Raw genomic sequence first — 19169 nt, forward strand, 5'->3', positions numbered from 1 at the left:
GGAAAAAAACCCCCAAAAATCTGTTTTAACACTGGTTTGAGATACAGTCACAAAAGTTTAAACTAGATCTGAAGTAGAAGAGTCTTAGTGTGGCAGACATGGGCGGGGCATGGCATGGGCCAGCTCTAAGAACATGCCCGTGGGCGGGGACAGTCACCAGGGGCGGTGAGAAGAGCACCAACCAGACCTGGGAGACTGTCCTCCGGCCTTGGCAGCCACTCGTGAACCAGGGCATTTGAGGAAAGCCACTGGGCCCAGCTTCCTGCTCCGGGTTCATGAAGCAGGTTTGTCTAGATCCGGGCAGTGGATTTATTCCAAGAAATGCAAAGCCCAACTTCTTACACGCACCAAGTTTTTCCTTAAACAAACACACACAGACTAACAAATGCAGACTACGGGAATTATTTTTCAAATGTATACACTGTTAACCCGTGAGCACCACGGGGTTGAACTGCACGGGTCCACCTATGCAGTTGGTGGGTTTGTTTCAATAAATCCCTGTACTAGTTTCGATCAGGCTGGGAGTGCACAGGTGCAGAGGGCTGACGGGACCCTTTGATCTACACCCTTTTACACAGGGAACTTGGGCGTCCTTGAATTTTGGTATCCGCAGTGGGTCCTGGAACCAATCTCTGGCAGATACCAAGGGACAACTTAAGTTTAGGGGGAGTCAAAAGTGTGTGGATTTTCAACTGCTGGTGTGTGGGGGTGGGGGGTGGGAGGGGGTGCTAACCCTCATGTTCGAGGGTTAACTGTAAATGCCATTAAGATGCATGAAAAGGGAACTCACGGTAACTGTTGGCCATGCTTTTTTTAACCAAAAGGATACTAAAGATCTGACCACTACAACTGCTAACAGGAAAACAAATTTTCTGATACTAAGAAGGGTTCTCACGGCGTCCTGTTGACACACTGTCACTTATTTAGGGTGAGGGCCAGCCTGTAACACTCCTTCACTCTACCCAGTGAATGAGCAGCAGGCTGGCTCAGGAACCTTGCAGACCCGTGCAGGCAAAGGCTCGCACCACTGCAGGGTCCCTAGGGGGCACACAAGTCACCATGGGACCACGAAGATTACACAAGGCCAGGGGGAGGGAGTTCTGGAGCTAAACCACAGTCCTGCGCTCTCTAAGGGCAGGATTTTAGACAAAGGCTAACCTCCAGGTTTCTCATCTGCAAAATTAAATCCATGTCAGATTGCTGTGGGGACTCAGGGGTCAAAAGGGCAGCAGATGCCTGGGCACCAAGTACACGCCCAGGGTTAGTCTACTTCCTTAAACAGCTAGCAGATTGGAGGTTTTAAATGACCCACCAGCTCTTAATCTTAAATTTTAAATATTTTTCAACATTTTAAAATCTACTGATTAGCACCCATGGTTGAAAAGCACACTTTCTCCAGAAAATTGCACACTTAACATGTAAGACTTTGCCAGCCGTTTAAGGAAGGTCCCAGGCCCTCTTGCACTCTGAGAGACCACCTCAGGGCCTTAAGGAACTCAGATGAAGAATGTCTAGAAAACTAATAAATCATTTAAAACCTGAGTTAATATGACAGAAGTCTATATAACAGATAATGCTTAATGAATGCTTATTATAGGCTTAATATCATGCTAAGCAATTTAATGCATTATTTCATTAATCTTTGCAACAACCCTTTAAGGTAGATAGTAATATTATACCCATTTTCTAAGTGAGAAAACTAAGGGTTAGAAAGGTTAATTAACATGTCCTATGTTACACAGGAACATATCAAGAGAAAAAAATATGTCCTATAAAATACACCAAAAATAAAACTAGCAGTTAAAAAAATAACTGAAATAAAATAGCTCGACCCACTATTACAGTACTTATTTATATGTTAGCCACTCCGCAGAGGTCTTAAACACACAAAAAGATGTGCCTAAGACATAAAAATGCAGAAGAACTAAATCCCCTAACTAGCCCTTGATCTCCCAGCGAGGACGAGGACAGGTTCGACTACCCCTGATAGGGGACATGAGTGTCCATTTCAAGTCCCCTTTAAACGGCTGCTCCTTTTCTGCTGTGGAGAGTGTCAGTTGTGCCATATAAAGCACCTCATAACTCGGGGACCAGCTGGGGCTGGGGGAGCATCTCTCACTTGTCTAGGGAGGGTCTGGGCAATGTTTTCTTTGCCTTCTCACCTCCCTCACTGCCCCTGAACTACCAGTAAACACAGTACTTTTTGCTAGAAAACATCCAAGCTAACAGAGTCTCAGTAACAAATAAAAATGGTGCCTTCTCAACACAAATACTTTAAAAATAAACAGATAAGTTAAAATTTTATAAAATTAAATCTATGAGTGGATGTCATCGTTAGTGTAGAAACACAGATCACATATACCTGAATATGCAAAGAAAGTTAAATTATAATGCCATCAACGCTATCCTATAAAAACTAAATTAACAAAAATAGTCTATTAGGGAAGACATCTGGTGTATCATGGCAAGAAACGTTAATGATATTGTCTGCAACCCTGTAATCAATTTTTCTCCCAGCAGCTCCCTCATTATACTGCATTAGAGCCGTGTGCCTGCAGGATTTATGAGCCCCACACATGGGGAGGAGCTTTGCCAACTGGATCTGATTCAGATCCAGCTCCAACGACTCCGGCAGCATGAAGCGTTGTTAAAGAACAATCAATACAGTTAGCTTTATGCAGCATCGTCTTGACTGAAAGATTTGTCATCTTATTACAGAGTCTTCTCAAACCTACATACGAGTACACCACCCATCATAAACTTATTTAAATCCCCAGTGAACACCACACTTTCACTGCTAAAAAAATTAAATTCTGGTCATCACTAATGCTAACGGAAAAAGCTTACTGAAAATCAATGTTATTATGGGAAATTTAAATCCATTCAGCAAATCCTGGTTAGTGAGGACTGTGGTAGGTGATACAGTCTAACAATGACATCCACACTGACTAGAGAATAAAGAAAACATCAGCCTGAAAGATAAAAACCATTTCTTAGATACATATGGAAACAAGATGGTAACTGGTAATGATGGAAGCATTTGAAGTAGGTAGTCAAGTCCAAGATGCTAATTTGGAGCTGCTAATCCCTCTCTCTCCAGGGATTAAAATTAGACTTTTATCCACTACACCGGGTTTATCTCCCTTTGTGAATGGCTATTCCATCCAGAATTCTAGGGCTTCCATAATGTGAACCTTTTTTCCGGTCTAATCCTCGATACGTTACACTGGCAACGATCTAAACGTGGAATTGCTGTTGTGGCCATTCCTCCTGCCTTTGTTACAACTATTCATACCCCATCTCTGGTGTCTGGTCCTCTCGGCGTTACGCACAGATGATAACCCTCAAGTTCCCACTCCACACTGCTTCCCAGCGATCTGCGGACTGGCCTGCAGAGAACAGAAAGCCGGCCAAGGCGCTCTCCTGCCTATACCTGAAATCGTGCCTTTGTTGAGCTTTAGGACCCTTCACGATCTGAGCCCATTTTACACCCCACCGCTGCCTCCCCAAACCCACTAACCTGTGCACTTCCATGACGTCCTGCGGCCGTCTTCTCACAACTCCAAGCTTCACCAGGCTCACTGCCTGTGTTGCTTATAGACAGGCTGACGGGATACCTGCCAGGCTCCTCCACTCTGCCTGTCCACATGCCGATGTAGCAAAAACGCAACCTACCTACCTTCACAATATCTCCCATTTGGAGCACTCCTTTCTCAGTCTCATGATATTAATATTCTATCCTGCAGTTGAATGACTCATTCCATTGCCGTATCTTGTACTGTGCGTGTGTATGTGAGATGGCTACGTTCTTGTGTTATTTGCTCACTGAGGATGAGTCTGAGTTTGAGCCCCACAGTCAGATTACACACAAGATAAACATAGGTCTTAAATATCTGAGTTGATTAACAGCAGTTGAGCACAACAATGAACACTTGTGTTGCAGAAAATTTTACCATTAAATCCTCACAAGGGAAGGAAAAGGAAGACAGGTGTATACACAGCTTTCAGAAAAGGTGAGATATGTGACCAAAATAGCCCTCCTGGATCACTAACCGGGTCCTCTGTTCTAAGGGATAACGCACTAAAGACATTTCATCTTGCTACATCTCACACACATCCCACATTACTACCAGGTAACAGAGGAATTGCCAGGGCACAGCTGAGAGCAGTGTATCTACACCCCACCCCACGCCCTGCAAAGTGTTTTCTTCTGTATCTGGCATTGCAGAAGAGCCTAGCTACTTCTGAGCAATACTCTACAAAATGTCACCTGAGAGGACGGCACCCAAAACAGTTTAGATTCGTGGGCCATGAGTCCCAATGGTCCTGGGAAATGTATATTCCACACTTGGTCTCACACTTACCCCCTTTTTTCCCCATTTCAGTTGCCAACATCCATACTCGCTGCTGATTGCCAGCTCCTGCTCCTTGCAGCAGCCCAGCATGCTCTCTGCTGGTGCCAAAATACCCTACACCACCAACCCCACTAACTCTGGAACTGTCCTAGAGGGGTAAGGCAAGTCCCGTATTTTGCTTCCTCTGTGCATGTACTTGTTACTCCTTTAAAAACACATACAATACAGCACATTTGAAAAGGGGCTCTGGGGAGGGAGGTAATATTCCTATTTTATACCCTGTGGGATATAAAATATTGACAGCTTTTAAAAACGGGATTCTCCTTACCCCTACAGGCCCTCTCCCGGCTTCAGAAAGATGCTGTGGTGGCTGTGACGCCACCGGCAGAGAGCATGCTGGGGGGTCACACAAAGCAGGAGTTGGAGATCTGCAACAGGCCTGGGAGTTGTGGACCTAAAAAAGAAAACAGTTTTAAGTTAACGTGCCCAATGTCCCCTCATACCCTGGTTACTAGGGGCACTCAGCACACCGAGTATCTGCACAAATCCTTTAGCAGATGGCCTCTGAAATCTCAGAGCATTTGCTCTACCACTACCGTTAACCTTTCTGCATTAATCAAAGCCATTTCCTTAGCTCAGCATGAACAAAAACATATGACCCTTCTGGCTTCACACTCTAATCTGGATCCTGTCGTAAAGCAGTATGGTGTGTGCCCCTCAAAATAACCAAGTTAAGATGACACAGTGCCAAAGCACAGTGACAGTGGCATGCTTTGCTTACAATAAAAACAAAATTTCAGTGGTGTCAGATACACATAACTGGAAAAGGAACCACAAGTGGATAAATTGAGCTTTCAGAAGAGTTTCTAATGAGAGAGGCTACAGTCATAAGCTATGTACTTAGTAAGGAAATATTCAAGGTGTTAGGGGTGTCAAAGAAAAGACCCTACCATTTCCTCAAAGTCCTAGTTTAATTTTGTAAAGTTGAAGGCAAGGTGAAAGACAAAGGCTTAATACCAGAGGGAAAAGAGAGACCATTCAAGTGAGTTTTAATTTTCTCATAATGCCCATAAGGTAAGTAAACTGAACAGGCACAGAGCATAAAGTTTAAGAAAGACATTATTTCTTTTAGGGGTAGAACCAGTTTGGTATGTATCACTTTTTTTTTTTTTTTTTTTAGAAAGAAACTGAAAAATTTACAACCAGCAAAAGATTAGAGAGCAACTTCTGAAAGCCAGCACAGTCCTTATAAGTATCAAAAAAGGATACCTCAGAAAATAGACTGAATATGCTCCCTTTCAAGTACTCTAGAGAATACATAACATTTCCAAAAAAAACTAACCAATTCCATTTCATGAGGTTATAAATGAAATAAAACTCCATAAAATCCAAATGTTTATATAAGAATCTCGATTCTTAAAGTTGTTTAAAAATTACAGGTAAGCAAACTTTTTTAATATTAAATCATTTTTATGAAGTCCTATTACGTATTCCTTTTGAGAAGCAAAGAATCACTTTCTAACAACTTCTTGTAATCTGAGATTTAATATGCTTCATTTACTACTGATTTTTATATGTCTCTTTAAAAACCAACAAAAAGACAAATCCCAAGAAAAGCATTGGATAATGGGAACATCTTTAACATGATGGTTTCTTTTCTTTCTCTACAGATCACTCTGGGCTCCATGCTTTCTGCGCAGCCTCTGACTCCCACTGCCTCAGTGACAATACATGATGGAATCAAGTGTTAGTAGCCAAAACCTCCTCCACCACGTACCCCGCTCCTCCCCATACCAGCACCGCAAATTCCAAATCAAAGATTCAGTTGTGCACTAGAATGTACTGTACACTCAATATTTTTTACCATAAGCATCAAATAAAAAGGAATTTCTGGTTAATCTCTTGCACTAGGAATTCAATTAATCAGACCACTCAAATCCTTAATCATTCAAATCAAGGGTTTCAAACAAACAAAAAAACACCTAGCAAAGCATTTCTAAGCACCCTGGCATTATTTTAAATATGCAGGAGTTCAAGTCATTATTAAGATATTTTAAACATTAAAAAAGGCATCATTTCAAAGCATATCATTGCTCTTATTATTTATGAGTCAGAAAACACTGACAGTGTTTCAGTTTCCTTAATTTTCTTTCCGTTCTTCCAATCAGTTTTTCTTGGACTGTTTTAACACAAACATACATACACACATATATATAAATTACAAATTTCAAGTTCTAAAGAATATAGCTTGAATGACAAGGCTTTACCAATATTCTTGCATAGCAGCTTTCTGCAAATGTCAAATTGTCTCAAACTTTAAGCTCCTTTTAAAAAAAAAATTAAAACAGAATTTTCTGCATTGAAAAAACTTCACATATAGAGAACAGGTTTAGTAAATAACATTTTAGATCATTATACTTATTTCCACAAATTATTTAGGTAAAACTTTTTAAGTGATTTCTTAGAGTCCTAACACCCAAATAAATTAGGACAAAATTAATTACCCAACTTCACAGTAATCATGAACCATTAAAACTTTAAATCCCCATGGTCTATAATGACTGTCAGTCATAAGTGAAAACAGACCGCTGAGAAGCTGAACAAATGGGCCCAGTAAGATGCCCTGAGATTATTTATTCCCAAAGCCTCGTTCTGATTTTCACTTATGTGAATACCACCCGTCCGTTTATAAGTTGACATTCATATCATGCAAAACGGTTGTGGTGACTCAAAAGAACTTTCAACGTGATGGCTCCATACTTGGGGGCAGAGAGGGATGCACAGCACGTAGCGACATCACCTATGTACCATGTCCATCAAACTCAGGGCTAAGAGATTTCATCCTCCTCTTGGCTCTTACAGGATTAAATAAAATTATACACTTCAGATCTACATGTAAAAAGAACATTTAGTCCTTGAACATACACAGAAGGTCCTCAAATAACATGGTTTTATCATCGTTTCATTATAACGCTGATGAGATGCCTTAGGAATTTAAGTCGTGTTTATATCAGTTTGCCTACGGTAAAACTGGCTTTGTTATACGTCACTTCCTTTAAGTTCACAGAACCTGTTAACAACGTTAGGTGAGGACTTACTATATTCATTATTGGTGACTTACTCCAAACAGCATGGAGTATGCCCGACACCCCAGAGTGTATTATGATACTCACAGATAGCGACTAAGCAACCATAGCCTTGATTTGTAAAGAGAGAATGGGGGGGAAAGGTGTGGCCTCCAGAAGAATATTCTAGCACCAAATCAACAATGCACACCTTTTCTTGACTCAGAAATCACTGCAATAGAAGAGTACGGTTGCACTGATGCACTCTCTCCTGACAGGTGAGAATAACAGCAAGGAACAACTTCTAAAGAACTATCTCAGTTCAACATCCCGTTCTCTCTTTGTCTCTTTAAGTCATACTTAATTCCTCTCTCTATAAACTGAAAACACTTGATAACAAACTTCAAGGTTTTCACTTCATTATCCATCACTATACTCAAGTCATAACGCTGTAACTGGGTGATACTGGTCTTTTGGGAGAGAACAAACCAAGAGGGCAAAGAGAAAAAAGAATTATGAAAAGAAATACTCAATTCTACAGGCCTAACTTGAGGGCCTATCAAAACCAAAAAGAGAAAAACAACCACTGTTTCACACAGAACCGAATCACCATGCCCTAAGGCATGGTATCAGCTGGCCTTCTCTGGGATGTTTACATATAGACTAAGCTCTCCTTCATCTTTGCCATAAGTCAGAAATACAGAAAATTCAAAGCAAATTATAATAATGTCTAAAAATGTTATGACTTTGGCTATCCTCATGTAAACTTCCTGAAAAAAATAAGAAACAGAGTTTCAAAGTATTTTAAGAATAGAGTTTTATTATTTAAATATATAAAATACTACACACTGAGGCTAATTCCACATTGCAAGCTTAACTACAGGTAAAGAAGCAGATCTCTTTGGCTTGTTTAATAAACAGAAGGTTAATTTGTAGTTAAAGCATGTATTGTATGCAACTATTACTCAAGTTTCTCTGAAAACTTTCTCCAGTGAATTTTTTCCACTGAAATGTTACTTCATTCAATATTCAATAAATATTGTGGATCTTATATGGGACAGGCAACGTGCTAATAAGTGCACAGGGTACATCAATGAATAAAGGTGTGGTGTCTGTCCTCACAAAGCTTAAAGCCAGAGCACCAACTAAACACCAACATGGCAATCCTCCTCAATCCATGGCGCAGGAACTGCACTATCCACTTTGCAGACTTGGTCTTTTCGTCTAAAAACAACCTACCTGTACAGTGCTTTGTATCCCAACTTCATAGGTAAAGAAAGGGAGATTAGGAGCATTAAGTGTCTTCTTGCCCAACGTCATGAAAGGTAGCAACTGATGGAACAGACGAACTAATGTCCAAGTCAAGCTCTCAACCCATGCGCTCTACCATCTCTCATCTCGTCCCAGAAAAGCATTTCAAAACCTCAATAAGCCACGTTCAAAGGAATGTGGATTTCCTGCCCCAGCCCCAGAACAGTTTTTAATACAAGATTTCCCTAACAGTAAAATGAATGCTCATTTCCTGAATGCCACACACCACACAGCCAAGCTGGGGTTAAGGAACTGGGGGTCTGATGCATAAATGACAAGTAACTCGCTGCGCCCACACGCGTGTGCGTGCAGGCTGCATGTTACTGAGTCTCCCATGTGTCTCAGCAGTTCTATGTAAAGGTCTCTAACAAAGAGTGAGAAGATATAATTACTTAAACTCTAGAAGTTTTCATTGTAAAGAAGGAAAAGCAGCTTCTTGCTTTTAATCCATTTCTGAGGAACTCACTTTGGTAAAGAGCGGGCAATTTTGATGGCAAAAGGAACCTAAGCTGAAGCTAATTTCTCGGTAGCCCCTCCTTGTACTGTGGCAGTCAGCTCTTGGCATTGGGTTGTGGGTACCCAGAAAGAAATTCCAAATGTTCCTCCCCCAGCTGCTCACATTTGGCAATGAAACAAAGAGAGGCACAGTACTAAATCTCGAATGATCCGGGCCCGCACTCACAGCAGTAATGGACATGTGCCTTCTCCAAGGTAACTAGTGGTATGCACCCTTAGCTACTCTGCATTCGCACTCAGAATGCACGCTGTCAGGACCTAAATGACACGGCGCACACTCAGCCATGCAGAGTCAGAACACGGCGAGCCAACCAGTCCACTGAAAACACCGCAATGTCCCTAATGACCTATCACCAACTCCAAGGAATCTCTAGGCCAGGTATAATTTTAATGACAACTTTCCAAATAAGAGCCAAAATCAATCAATGGTATTTGCTCAAAATAATAGTTGTGATAATTATCTATCCTATCTGAAAATTCATTTCATACAACAGCTGAAGAATCGGTAATTATAAAACTCTAGAAAACCAAAATCATACTTTTTTCCATTGCGTGAGTGACAAAAATTCATTAGGAATCCACACCACATTCCCATGTAGAATGTTAAAGGAACAGCGTCAGTCCCTTATTTGTGAATTCGGCATGAACTACGACTATTAGGGCCAGACGAGGGACTCCGGAGTTAAACTGCACGAAAACTACTCATCTCAACCATCTTCTGGTGAAGCACTCTCGGAATCCATGACTATTTCCAGACAGCAAGTTATGACCCTATTATGCTTAAAGCCTGGATTCCTGTAAAAATGGAATTTTATTGTTTTTCAGTAAAAGCAAAAAAGGAATCTTTCCTTTGGGACAAAAAGTGATGGCTTCGTCCACATCAGTCCCATGCAGTGTTCTCCAGGGAGGACAGACGCACTGAGCCACAGCCGTCTGGCCTGAGAACCTGAGGTCACCGAGGGACAGAGCTGCAGCTTACCTTCCCCTGTCTCAGCACGGCGCTGCGCCCACACAGAAGACACAGTAGGCTTTCAGCAAACGCCTATCAAAGGCACTGATGACAACCCAAAACCTTCTCAATTGCACTCTGGGATATAATGCTTGTTGGTGAGGCCGACTCATTCAAAAACAAGACTCTCAGTGCAAACTAAGTCACAGAGTGATCTAGAAACACTAGGAGCACAGGAGGAAGGATTGAAGATGTTACTCTGGGCTCTTTCAGTTACAATTACTGGAGATCGGCTCAAGCTGGCCCAAGAAGAGGCCCCTACTGAGAGGAAACAAGGCAATCTAAGAATCCGGTGGGAAGAAGCGTTGGGAGAGCCCACGGAGGGGTGAGTGTACTCTCCGCACAGCCGCTCCCGTGCCCTGCGCGCCCTGGCTTCCGGCCCTAGGCCTCACCCTGCCGCTGCCTATGACCCGTCTGCCTGCCCCCACCCTCTCCGCACTGAGACAATTCTTGATTCGTCCCTGCAGCTTTGCCCCCTCTGCTAACTACCTCAGTCTCTCAGTTAATCTTCTCAAGCTAGGCCACAAAGATCACAGATTGCCATCCCACATTACTATTCTTTCAAAGAGCTAAAGATTTTGCCAACTGCCTTATTTAGCTCCAAAGCCTAGGGTGCAAACCTGCCCCATTGAATTGATGATCGCTCTTTCTTCCTGCTCCTAAGCAGACACGACCCATAATTCCTTCCACCTTCCCTCTATTGCTCTCCTGAGCCCCTGCGTTTGACAACTCATTCCATAGGTACTTCTGTCACTGTCTCTGGGTTTGTAAATAAGCCCAGTCCAATGAACATTTCCTCAGCGAATGAAAGCTTCCCAATAAAACACATAATTAATTCACTTCCCTTGAAAATGCGACTTCCACAAACCTCCGAGTTCTGTTAGGAACTCAGTTACTCGGCACCATCACAGCTTTCACCCACCCTATGAAAGTATGGGCTCTAAGAAGATCCACCAATGGAGGGTGGCGAGGCCATAAGTGTTTTGATGGTTAAATGTTAATAAAGCGGAAGCCATGGATCCCATCCCCTTAGGCAAGGTGACCATATATATGGCCTCTCATCCAAACAGGGGCACCTCTGAGAGTGAAAGGGGACACTGGGGAACAGTTTGCCAGGACAACAGGTATAAACCTGGTCACAGAGGCAGCTGTGTTCCCTATCACGGACTCAGATTCTATGGGACATAGTAGCGCAGCCTAGAAGACAACCAGGTCCCCACGTAAAATCCAAACTAGTTCATGAAATGTTATCCAGGATTTACAGTTCAATTAGCTGGCACTGTGCTAGTGACTTGTCGTAGTTGTCTCCTTACACCCACTTCTCAATCTCTTGGTCTCTGCTGTGTTTTAACACTTACTCTTCCTTAACATGTACCATAAAGGGCATTCCCCCAGTTTTTACAGCGCCACAATACACCTTATACTCACAAACTCACCAGAGCAGAAGGATTAATTCTAATTTATGGTACAAAGAAATACATCTCTCAGTTACAACCCCAAACTAAAAAAAAGAAAAAACAGCTAAAAAGAAAACATTCATAAATAACCAACATTTCAAAGCTATTGGGGTTTTTGTTTTCCATTGCTCCACTTGCCATGCATGGTATTTCCTGTGGGCAAAACCAATTCCAATGTCTTCTTTTTAAAGTCTTGCAGAGAAAAAAAGCGTATTTCTTTCTGTTCATCTTTTCCCCTTATAGCTTGGGTAAGCTGAAGAAAAAAAAAAATCTATGATTATTCTCATCTATTAGGTAGGTTACCTTTTCATAAGTAGTATTGAGAACGAAGGAAGAAGAGAGTAGGTATCCAGACAATAACTACATTCTTTCCAGAAGCAAATATTTCATTATCTGTTATTCTTACACAACTACGAGTATGTGCTGAATACAAAATTCACACAAAAACATGAGACACAGCAGAGTGTGTGATTCAGAAAAAGGTATCTAACCATAATGCACCCTGCTTCCCACACTGTTTTTGCAGACAGCTTTAATGTCATACTAGACCAATACTGACAACAGAAGCTTCAGCTTTTATTGCTGTTAATACCCTGAGCAATTACTGTAACTCAGCAGGAACCTCTGCCCCGATCAGCAACTATCACATTGTAATCAGCATTTCATAAGCGACACTGTTCAAACAGGAAAGCACCGGCTAACGTGCAAAAACTGTACAAAAGGGGCTTCCATTCTAACAGGTAAAAGGAAAACCCTTGCCATTTTATTTCACAGCTATATCTCTTCCATGGTGCATGAGTATTGCATTTTGGTAAAAATCACACAAAGACAGTGACGGGGGAAGAGCAAGAGCAGCAGCCACTAGCAAAAGAAAACTCCAGGACACAAGGCTGCCGCCCCGATTTTCAGATGTTAATCCAGCATCTGTAAAAAAATCTTTGGAAGGAAACACATAAATAGCAAACACCTCTAAAAATGGTAGAATGTCATGTCGACATAAAAACCTGAATAAAAAGCATTTGATTTACAAGATTAAAAGACAAGTCCACCTTGCAAAACAATCAGGGAAGTTGAAAGCAGCTTACCAAGAATACATCTTGGAAGTAAATGGCACATTTGACTTTCTTTTAAAACAGTAAGCATGTATTACTTATGCAGTAATTTTTTAATGAAGAAAAATAAATGACATGCAATTTTTTAACTAGCTAAATTGGAACATACTAATTGGATATCTGGGGTCCTTAAAATGATAAAAAGCAACAAAGAAGATGCAGAGTTAAAGATCTCTTCAGACTACGTCACTTTTCTTTAGACGGAAATATCACATACAATGTGTGTCAGAACACAAATATTGTCAGTTACAAAGAGTTTGGGAAATAAGGGCATTCACAGATACTGAGAAGTATCTCTACAAAGCTAAAGAATTAGGATTTCCTACTATGTGTTCACAACCTTCAAGGACAAGGATCCCTTTTTAAGATCTAAATGTTTCAAAAGCTCCCCAAATAACAGTAATTCAATAGTATTTCACTTACCAATTGTTTGGGGAAACTACGTAATAAACAGTGATTCTTAACTGTGTATTATCGTTAAATAAGTCATTTTTAAAAAATCACAGCAGCATATGAATACATTTGCAAAGTGGTTGTACAAACATGAAAAGTGAGATAATATTTTTTACTTAAGATTGAGAACATTTATTTGCAGACCTTTGCAAAATCTCTCAGATATCCAGGGATCCAAAGCCCCAAGTGTGGGAACTGCTCGTCTAAAACCAAGAGTTGGTAGCAGGCGACACCCACACTGACGGACCTGGGAGGTTTCCAGTGAGAAAGTCCTGCAGCTGTACCACCTCTGAGCCAGACTTCCTTCTCCAACCTGGGGACCCCCAAAAAAGGTTCAAGGCACATACACTCCACACTCACTACAATACTTTAGTAAATTAGAGTCACCACCAAAAAGTAGTCTGGCCCATTGACATTCTTTTTTTTTTCCCCAACTCAGCAAATGCCAACTTTATTTTTCTTTAGGCTCTTCACTACAGCTGAGAAGAAACAAACTACTTCAGAAACTCAAGGGAATCCTGAAATTGTTGTCCAAACAGCTACTAAGGGAATGAAAACTTCGTCAACATCGTTCACAGTCTGAGCTTTATAACACTAAGTGTTAACAAAACTGAAAAGATAAAACTGGTGACTGCCTTCCTGAGTGCTACAGCCACCAGGCAGCTGGCATGGCAAAGGTGAAGTGGTCATCAAGTCAATATGATGGAGAAGCAAGCAAGAGACAGCCAGCTGAACTGGAACAAGGGAAGGCCCCGAGCAGAATCGACAGCACATTAAAAAATGCTTACCAGTTTGAAGTCTTGAATGCTACAGATGAAATACGGTGTGTTTGGCCTCCGACTCTCGATATACACACAGTCTTTAAAAGAAAAAGAAAATTTAAAACAATGGCATTTACTTTTAAGGGAACAAAGACAGGGCCCATAAAGCCACTGCATAAATAAATAAAGCACATACATTTTAGAGAAAATATTTTCTCAAAGGTGGTATTAAATTACAAATAACTTCAAACTAAAAGAAAGCAGGCCTTCGGTTCTTTTTGACACTTTTCTGATCATTTAAAAAACTTGATAAAGCCTCAAATTATTGTTTTCAGGGTCCCTGAAGGAGGGGGAGGAGGGACACCTATGGGATTATCCATATGCAGATAAGGGTACTATGAGGCGGGAATCCACGCACGTAGACAAAACCCTGAATATTTTATTCAGACAGAGGCTCCCGTGTTTTCACAAAGAAAAATGGCTTTGCCAAGTGCTACTTTATTTTCAATAACTATTTTGTGAGGAAATAAGTGAAATATAAATAAGGCTAACGTGAACATGCTATTACAATGACCTTTTCACCTAAACCAAGAAAGAGAAAGAAAACTAACCTAATCTCTTGTGGGTAACTTGTTATTCAATTTTAACCTAAACACATTTTATTTTCTAATTGGAAAGAAAACCAAGGCAGCCAATCAGAGATGGAATGAAGTAAACCAAATTACATTTTCCTCAGGGAAGAAGAGCGCTTTCTTCCATTACATTTGACAAGGCCGTCTGGGCAATTGTGTTTGATGCTCTCAATAGCTGGAATGTAAAGGGTTGTTTTTCAAAGCGGCAGGTCAAGATACACTGTTTTAAAAACAAAGCAACTATTTGAAGGGAAGTGGTGGCTATAAAGGGATGTAAACACTCCACATTCCAACCCAAGATCATTATAAAGTTTAGGACAGGAAAGTAATGTATTATTTACTTGACTGTAAAGGCACCTACAGTCAATCAAATTTTCTAGAGAGTGACCATAATGCCCACATTTCAAAAGTCATTTGTTTTATCTTTCTTCGTGACCTTTCATAATGAATATGTCTTAGAATAACTCAGGTGCTTGAGAAAGCAGGCAGATTCCTCTGCTGCCTCATTTCTACATATTAAGAGCCAAGAAAACGTGAAGGAGCAGAGATTTGGAGCCATCTGTGCAGTGGACAGCCCAGTGGGGCTAGCAGACCCACTTAGAGGTAGATGATGAAAAAAGCCCCCACTCACTCAAGGGCACTTCCTTCCAAGAAACTTTCTGAAAGACATCAGGATTTTTGTAGCCCGAAGTCATTCCACAAAAGAAGTAATCTGAAAGCCATCATTTAGGCATCCAGAATTTCCCAGCTGATTTCTCCACTCAGACTCAACAACAGAGATTCAATCTCTGTATCTTGACTGTTGCCTAAACTTTTTATCTCTTCCAGAGTCCAGGATGCTAAATGACTCTGTTCAACATTCAGGCAACATCCATTTAACCTGCGAATCGCCTTAAGAAATAGGAAAACGCTTCCACTGTGCTAGATATCTCTCTTCCTACCCCTAATCTGGTGTTCGAGTAACAAGAGAAAGCTATTCCTAAATAAAAACTGTAGCTCCAACTTGCACAATTTTGGGACAACCAAAGGTTCTTGAGTTCTGAGTTCCAGGCCCTACTGCACCGAACTGCCAGTATTTCAAACTTCTGGATATCAATTATTTACTCATCGCACTCAACCTGCACACGCATCAGTCTACTGCCCTCTTCCTCCTATCACCTGCTAAACAGAAAGCAGCGTTTTCTATATCTCACATATAACACTGTCATACCTAGCTACTATTCACTGACTTCGAAATTAATAGGTCACTTCCACTTCCTAACTAATGACATCCACATTCTTAAAGCACACATGACAAAAAGCACGTGACAAAAAAATTTGCTGCATTCAATAATGGTCTGGTCCCACACCACATCTCATCCTCTCCTAGGCTGCATTCTCCAAAAGAAACACCAACTCCCCTACCTCTGTCCAAGCCAAACCTCTCTACTCCTTCGTTCCATCAGCGCCTGCAACCTTATGAGTTACCTCCAGCCGCAGTCAATTCTCACAATGCCTCTGTAAAGAAATGGCAACATCTCCTTTCTTTTACCTAAAATGGCCATTTCACATTCCCTGTTCGTTCAGTTATTTGGCCATCAGATGGTCTGCACTGTCCATATTACTGTCTTTTGAGCTTAGAGAAATTTATTCCCTTCTGTGTTCTGTGCACCCACCAAGGACTGATGTTGGTAAAACCAGACAAAACTGAAGTAAACGACAGATGCTTAGGTAGTGAGGACTCTGTGCAACTTTGTTCTTTGTACATAAAGAAAAGCTTTATATGTACTTTTCATAATCAATAGAATCATTATCACTACCAACTCTCTTACTGAAACATAAAGCAGCTATTAACTTGTAGTATATAAAAAAGCTTTCCAGAAAAAAAAAAAAAAGAGACTCTATATTCTTTCATTTCTCACTGCAAAGCTCCATTCAGGAAAATGATTACCTGTAAATACACCCAGATGTAACTGTTAGAGCAGGGAAGACGGGGATACGCACGTCTGTCAAGGACCGCTGACATCCCTTTGCCTAAACACTTCCCTGCAGTCGTACTGGAAGCGTGAGAAACGCTGCCATGAGGGAAAAAGGCATAGAGCAGACCAAGAGAGCAGATCCTTAAACCTGACATAGAAGTAACACATTTACTTATTAATGCCTCATTACTAGATAAAAAATCACCTCTCTTTTGTTTAAAAAGGAACCCTGGCAATCCAAATTGAGCCAAAGCTATACATTCACATCTGAGACTCCAATGCACAAAGCTGGCAACCTGTAAAACAGGCCACTGTGACCAAAGGATCTCTATCGGTATTTTGAAAAAGTCAATGACCCAGTTCAAAAGTAAGTGACAAAACTTGAGTTTTATTTTACATAAATAGTAGTAAAACACAGAATGGCTAATATCTGGTAATATGAACTGAAAATTTTCACGTCATGTCAAACTTGCCATAGAAATGAGGAAAAAATTTTCTAATTCACTTTAAAAATAAAAGCATGAAAATTACTGTAGAGTCAAACTTTTCTCTATAACCCATAAAAATTAGGGTGATCCAATTAAAATAGAATATGTTCTAAGAAACAATTTGGAATTTAAGTCTCACACACACAAAAAACTACTTATTACTCTTAGTAATTTTCAAATTAAGGCAAAAAAAATCCTCATAAGAAGTATTTCCCTCTTCTCTCATTAATTAAGCAGCTATTTAAGAAAATAACTTTCCATACAAACCTATAGTTGGGCCAAAATAAAGTGGTTTGTTTGGAAAGATGAGGCCATTCAGTCAAGAGCCATGTTAAAAATCTCAGTTGGAACATATGCTCAGTAATCTCTTAAAGCCAAAATTATTTGCCACGAATTCTCATGCAGTGTATGAGGGCATGGATTGTCTGAGGCTGGTTTCCGTCAGCTGGATCAATGATCCCCAACCTGAAAATCCCCATGACCAACATAAGCACTGCAGACACCAGGAAGGAAGGAAGGAAGGACGGAAGGAAAGAAGGAAGGAAGGAAGGAAGGAAGGAAGGAAGGAAGGAAGGAAGGAAGGGCTCTTTTTAAATCAGAAGGTAGCAGTTGTGAAAGAACTGAGCAAAGCTGACACGATCCATTAAGTGCATAATGCACATTTTCAAAATTACCCATATGAAAATGCATATTTACCAGATTGAGCAAACAGCTGCTGCAGGGCAAATGTGTGTGTGTGTGTGTACGCGCGCACGCACACACACGCACACACACACACAGATACACACATTTAATTTTAAAATCAGCAAGCCTGAAATGGGCCAGAAAGATAAGTGAGGCTAATAACCATCGACTTCAGTCATTTCAAACAACACACGATAGCTAATGTGTTCTTTACACGGGTGTCTGGAAATGCAACCAAGGGTCTAGGTTAAGACTTATTCTCCAACACCTAGCCTGTGCCTGGGAACGGACCCCACAATTAAGTGACCTCAAACCCCGTAGCCATGATTTGGACAATGATACTGAACAAGGGTGTTTCTGGCTGTTTCTCACAAACCTCAACACAGCTTTGTGTCCAAGACGCTATTGTGCCATCTGCAAACAACAGAGCATTTGCTAAGCTGGGGCAGGAAGGCAGATCCTCAAAGCAAAGAAAGCCCTTTTGCTTTTTCAACCCTCAGCAAATCAGCAGGTTTATGTAAATAGAACAAGAGCAGGGTCGTCTCAAGGGTGAAAAGCACAGCCTGAGGCATCAGGCAGTTTGTCATCCTGAAACACAAAGAACCTGTCAGTATCTTTCCTGACAGGCTCTCACAGAGCACGGTGGACATTTCCTTTACTCACTAATTGAGCAAGCAGCAGCGCCGTGAGCCAGTGTTAAAGCTGTGCTCAGGCGATGCTCAGCCAGTGCTCGGTCCCTTAAAGAATTTCCCTCCCCAATTAATGTGATTCTGCCTATTAACCTTTGAAATACCTTCTTATCCCTTTGCAAAGCTTGACAGTGCCGCCCTAATATAATTTCCAATCGAAAACCTTCTACTGCTTGTAAAGAGCATGTATGAACAAAGGCTTTCTCACAAACATGTTTTGTGCCAGCTGGGTGGCACAGTGGTGGACGTGAGCTTGACCGTCAGGACGGCTCTGGCTCTTCCGCTTTCCGTTTCTCTCACACAGGATACCCCCACCTTCCACACAGAGCCATTCAGTAAGGTAACAGCAGGTTGGTCTCACATTGCAGAATAGAAACTCACAGGTATCTCACTAGTTAATACAGATGTTTCCAAATTCCCAGCATAGAAAAAGGGAGTGTATGCATGTACGTGCACATGCGAGAAACAACACTGAAATCCGGATTCCACATTCCAGCCCACACATGCTGCAGGGCCTCGAACAGCCTCTCGTCTCAGGTTTCCCATCGCCATCCCTCACCTCAAACAACGATATACTACCTTCTACATGGTACCCACTCAAAAGCTCTATGGGGAACAAATGAACTGAACACAAATGTAAAAACAGAAAGAGGTTACATGAGCTCCTGACAAGAAAGGC

At 41.2% G+C, this 19169-nt stretch overlaps 1 protein-coding gene across 2 annotated transcripts in view; it reads right to left on the reverse strand.

The window, feature by feature from the left end:
- RERE (arginine-glutamic acid dipeptide repeats) overlaps positions 1-19169 on the reverse strand; it is a 384373-nt gene that overhangs the window by 193747 nt on the left and 171457 nt on the right. Inside the window, exons 3-4 of one of the 2 annotated variants that reach the window (XM_033115937.1) lie at positions 14067-14137; positions 4684-4809 (exon numbers count right to left, since the gene is read on the reverse strand). In XM_033115937.1, the coding sequence (XP_032971828.1) occupies positions 4684-4809; positions 14067-14137 (197 nt within the window). The remainder of the gene's footprint in view (positions 1-4683; positions 4810-14066; positions 14138-19169) is intronic. The other variant, XM_033115938.1, reaches the window with a different exon arrangement.

Source organism: Rhinolophus ferrumequinum, chromosome 9, assembly GCF_004115265.2.
Source record: "Rhinolophus ferrumequinum isolate MPI-CBG mRhiFer1 chromosome 9, mRhiFer1_v1.p, whole genome shotgun sequence".
NCBI classification, from domain to species: domain Eukaryota; kingdom Metazoa; phylum Chordata; class Mammalia; order Chiroptera; family Rhinolophidae; genus Rhinolophus; species Rhinolophus ferrumequinum.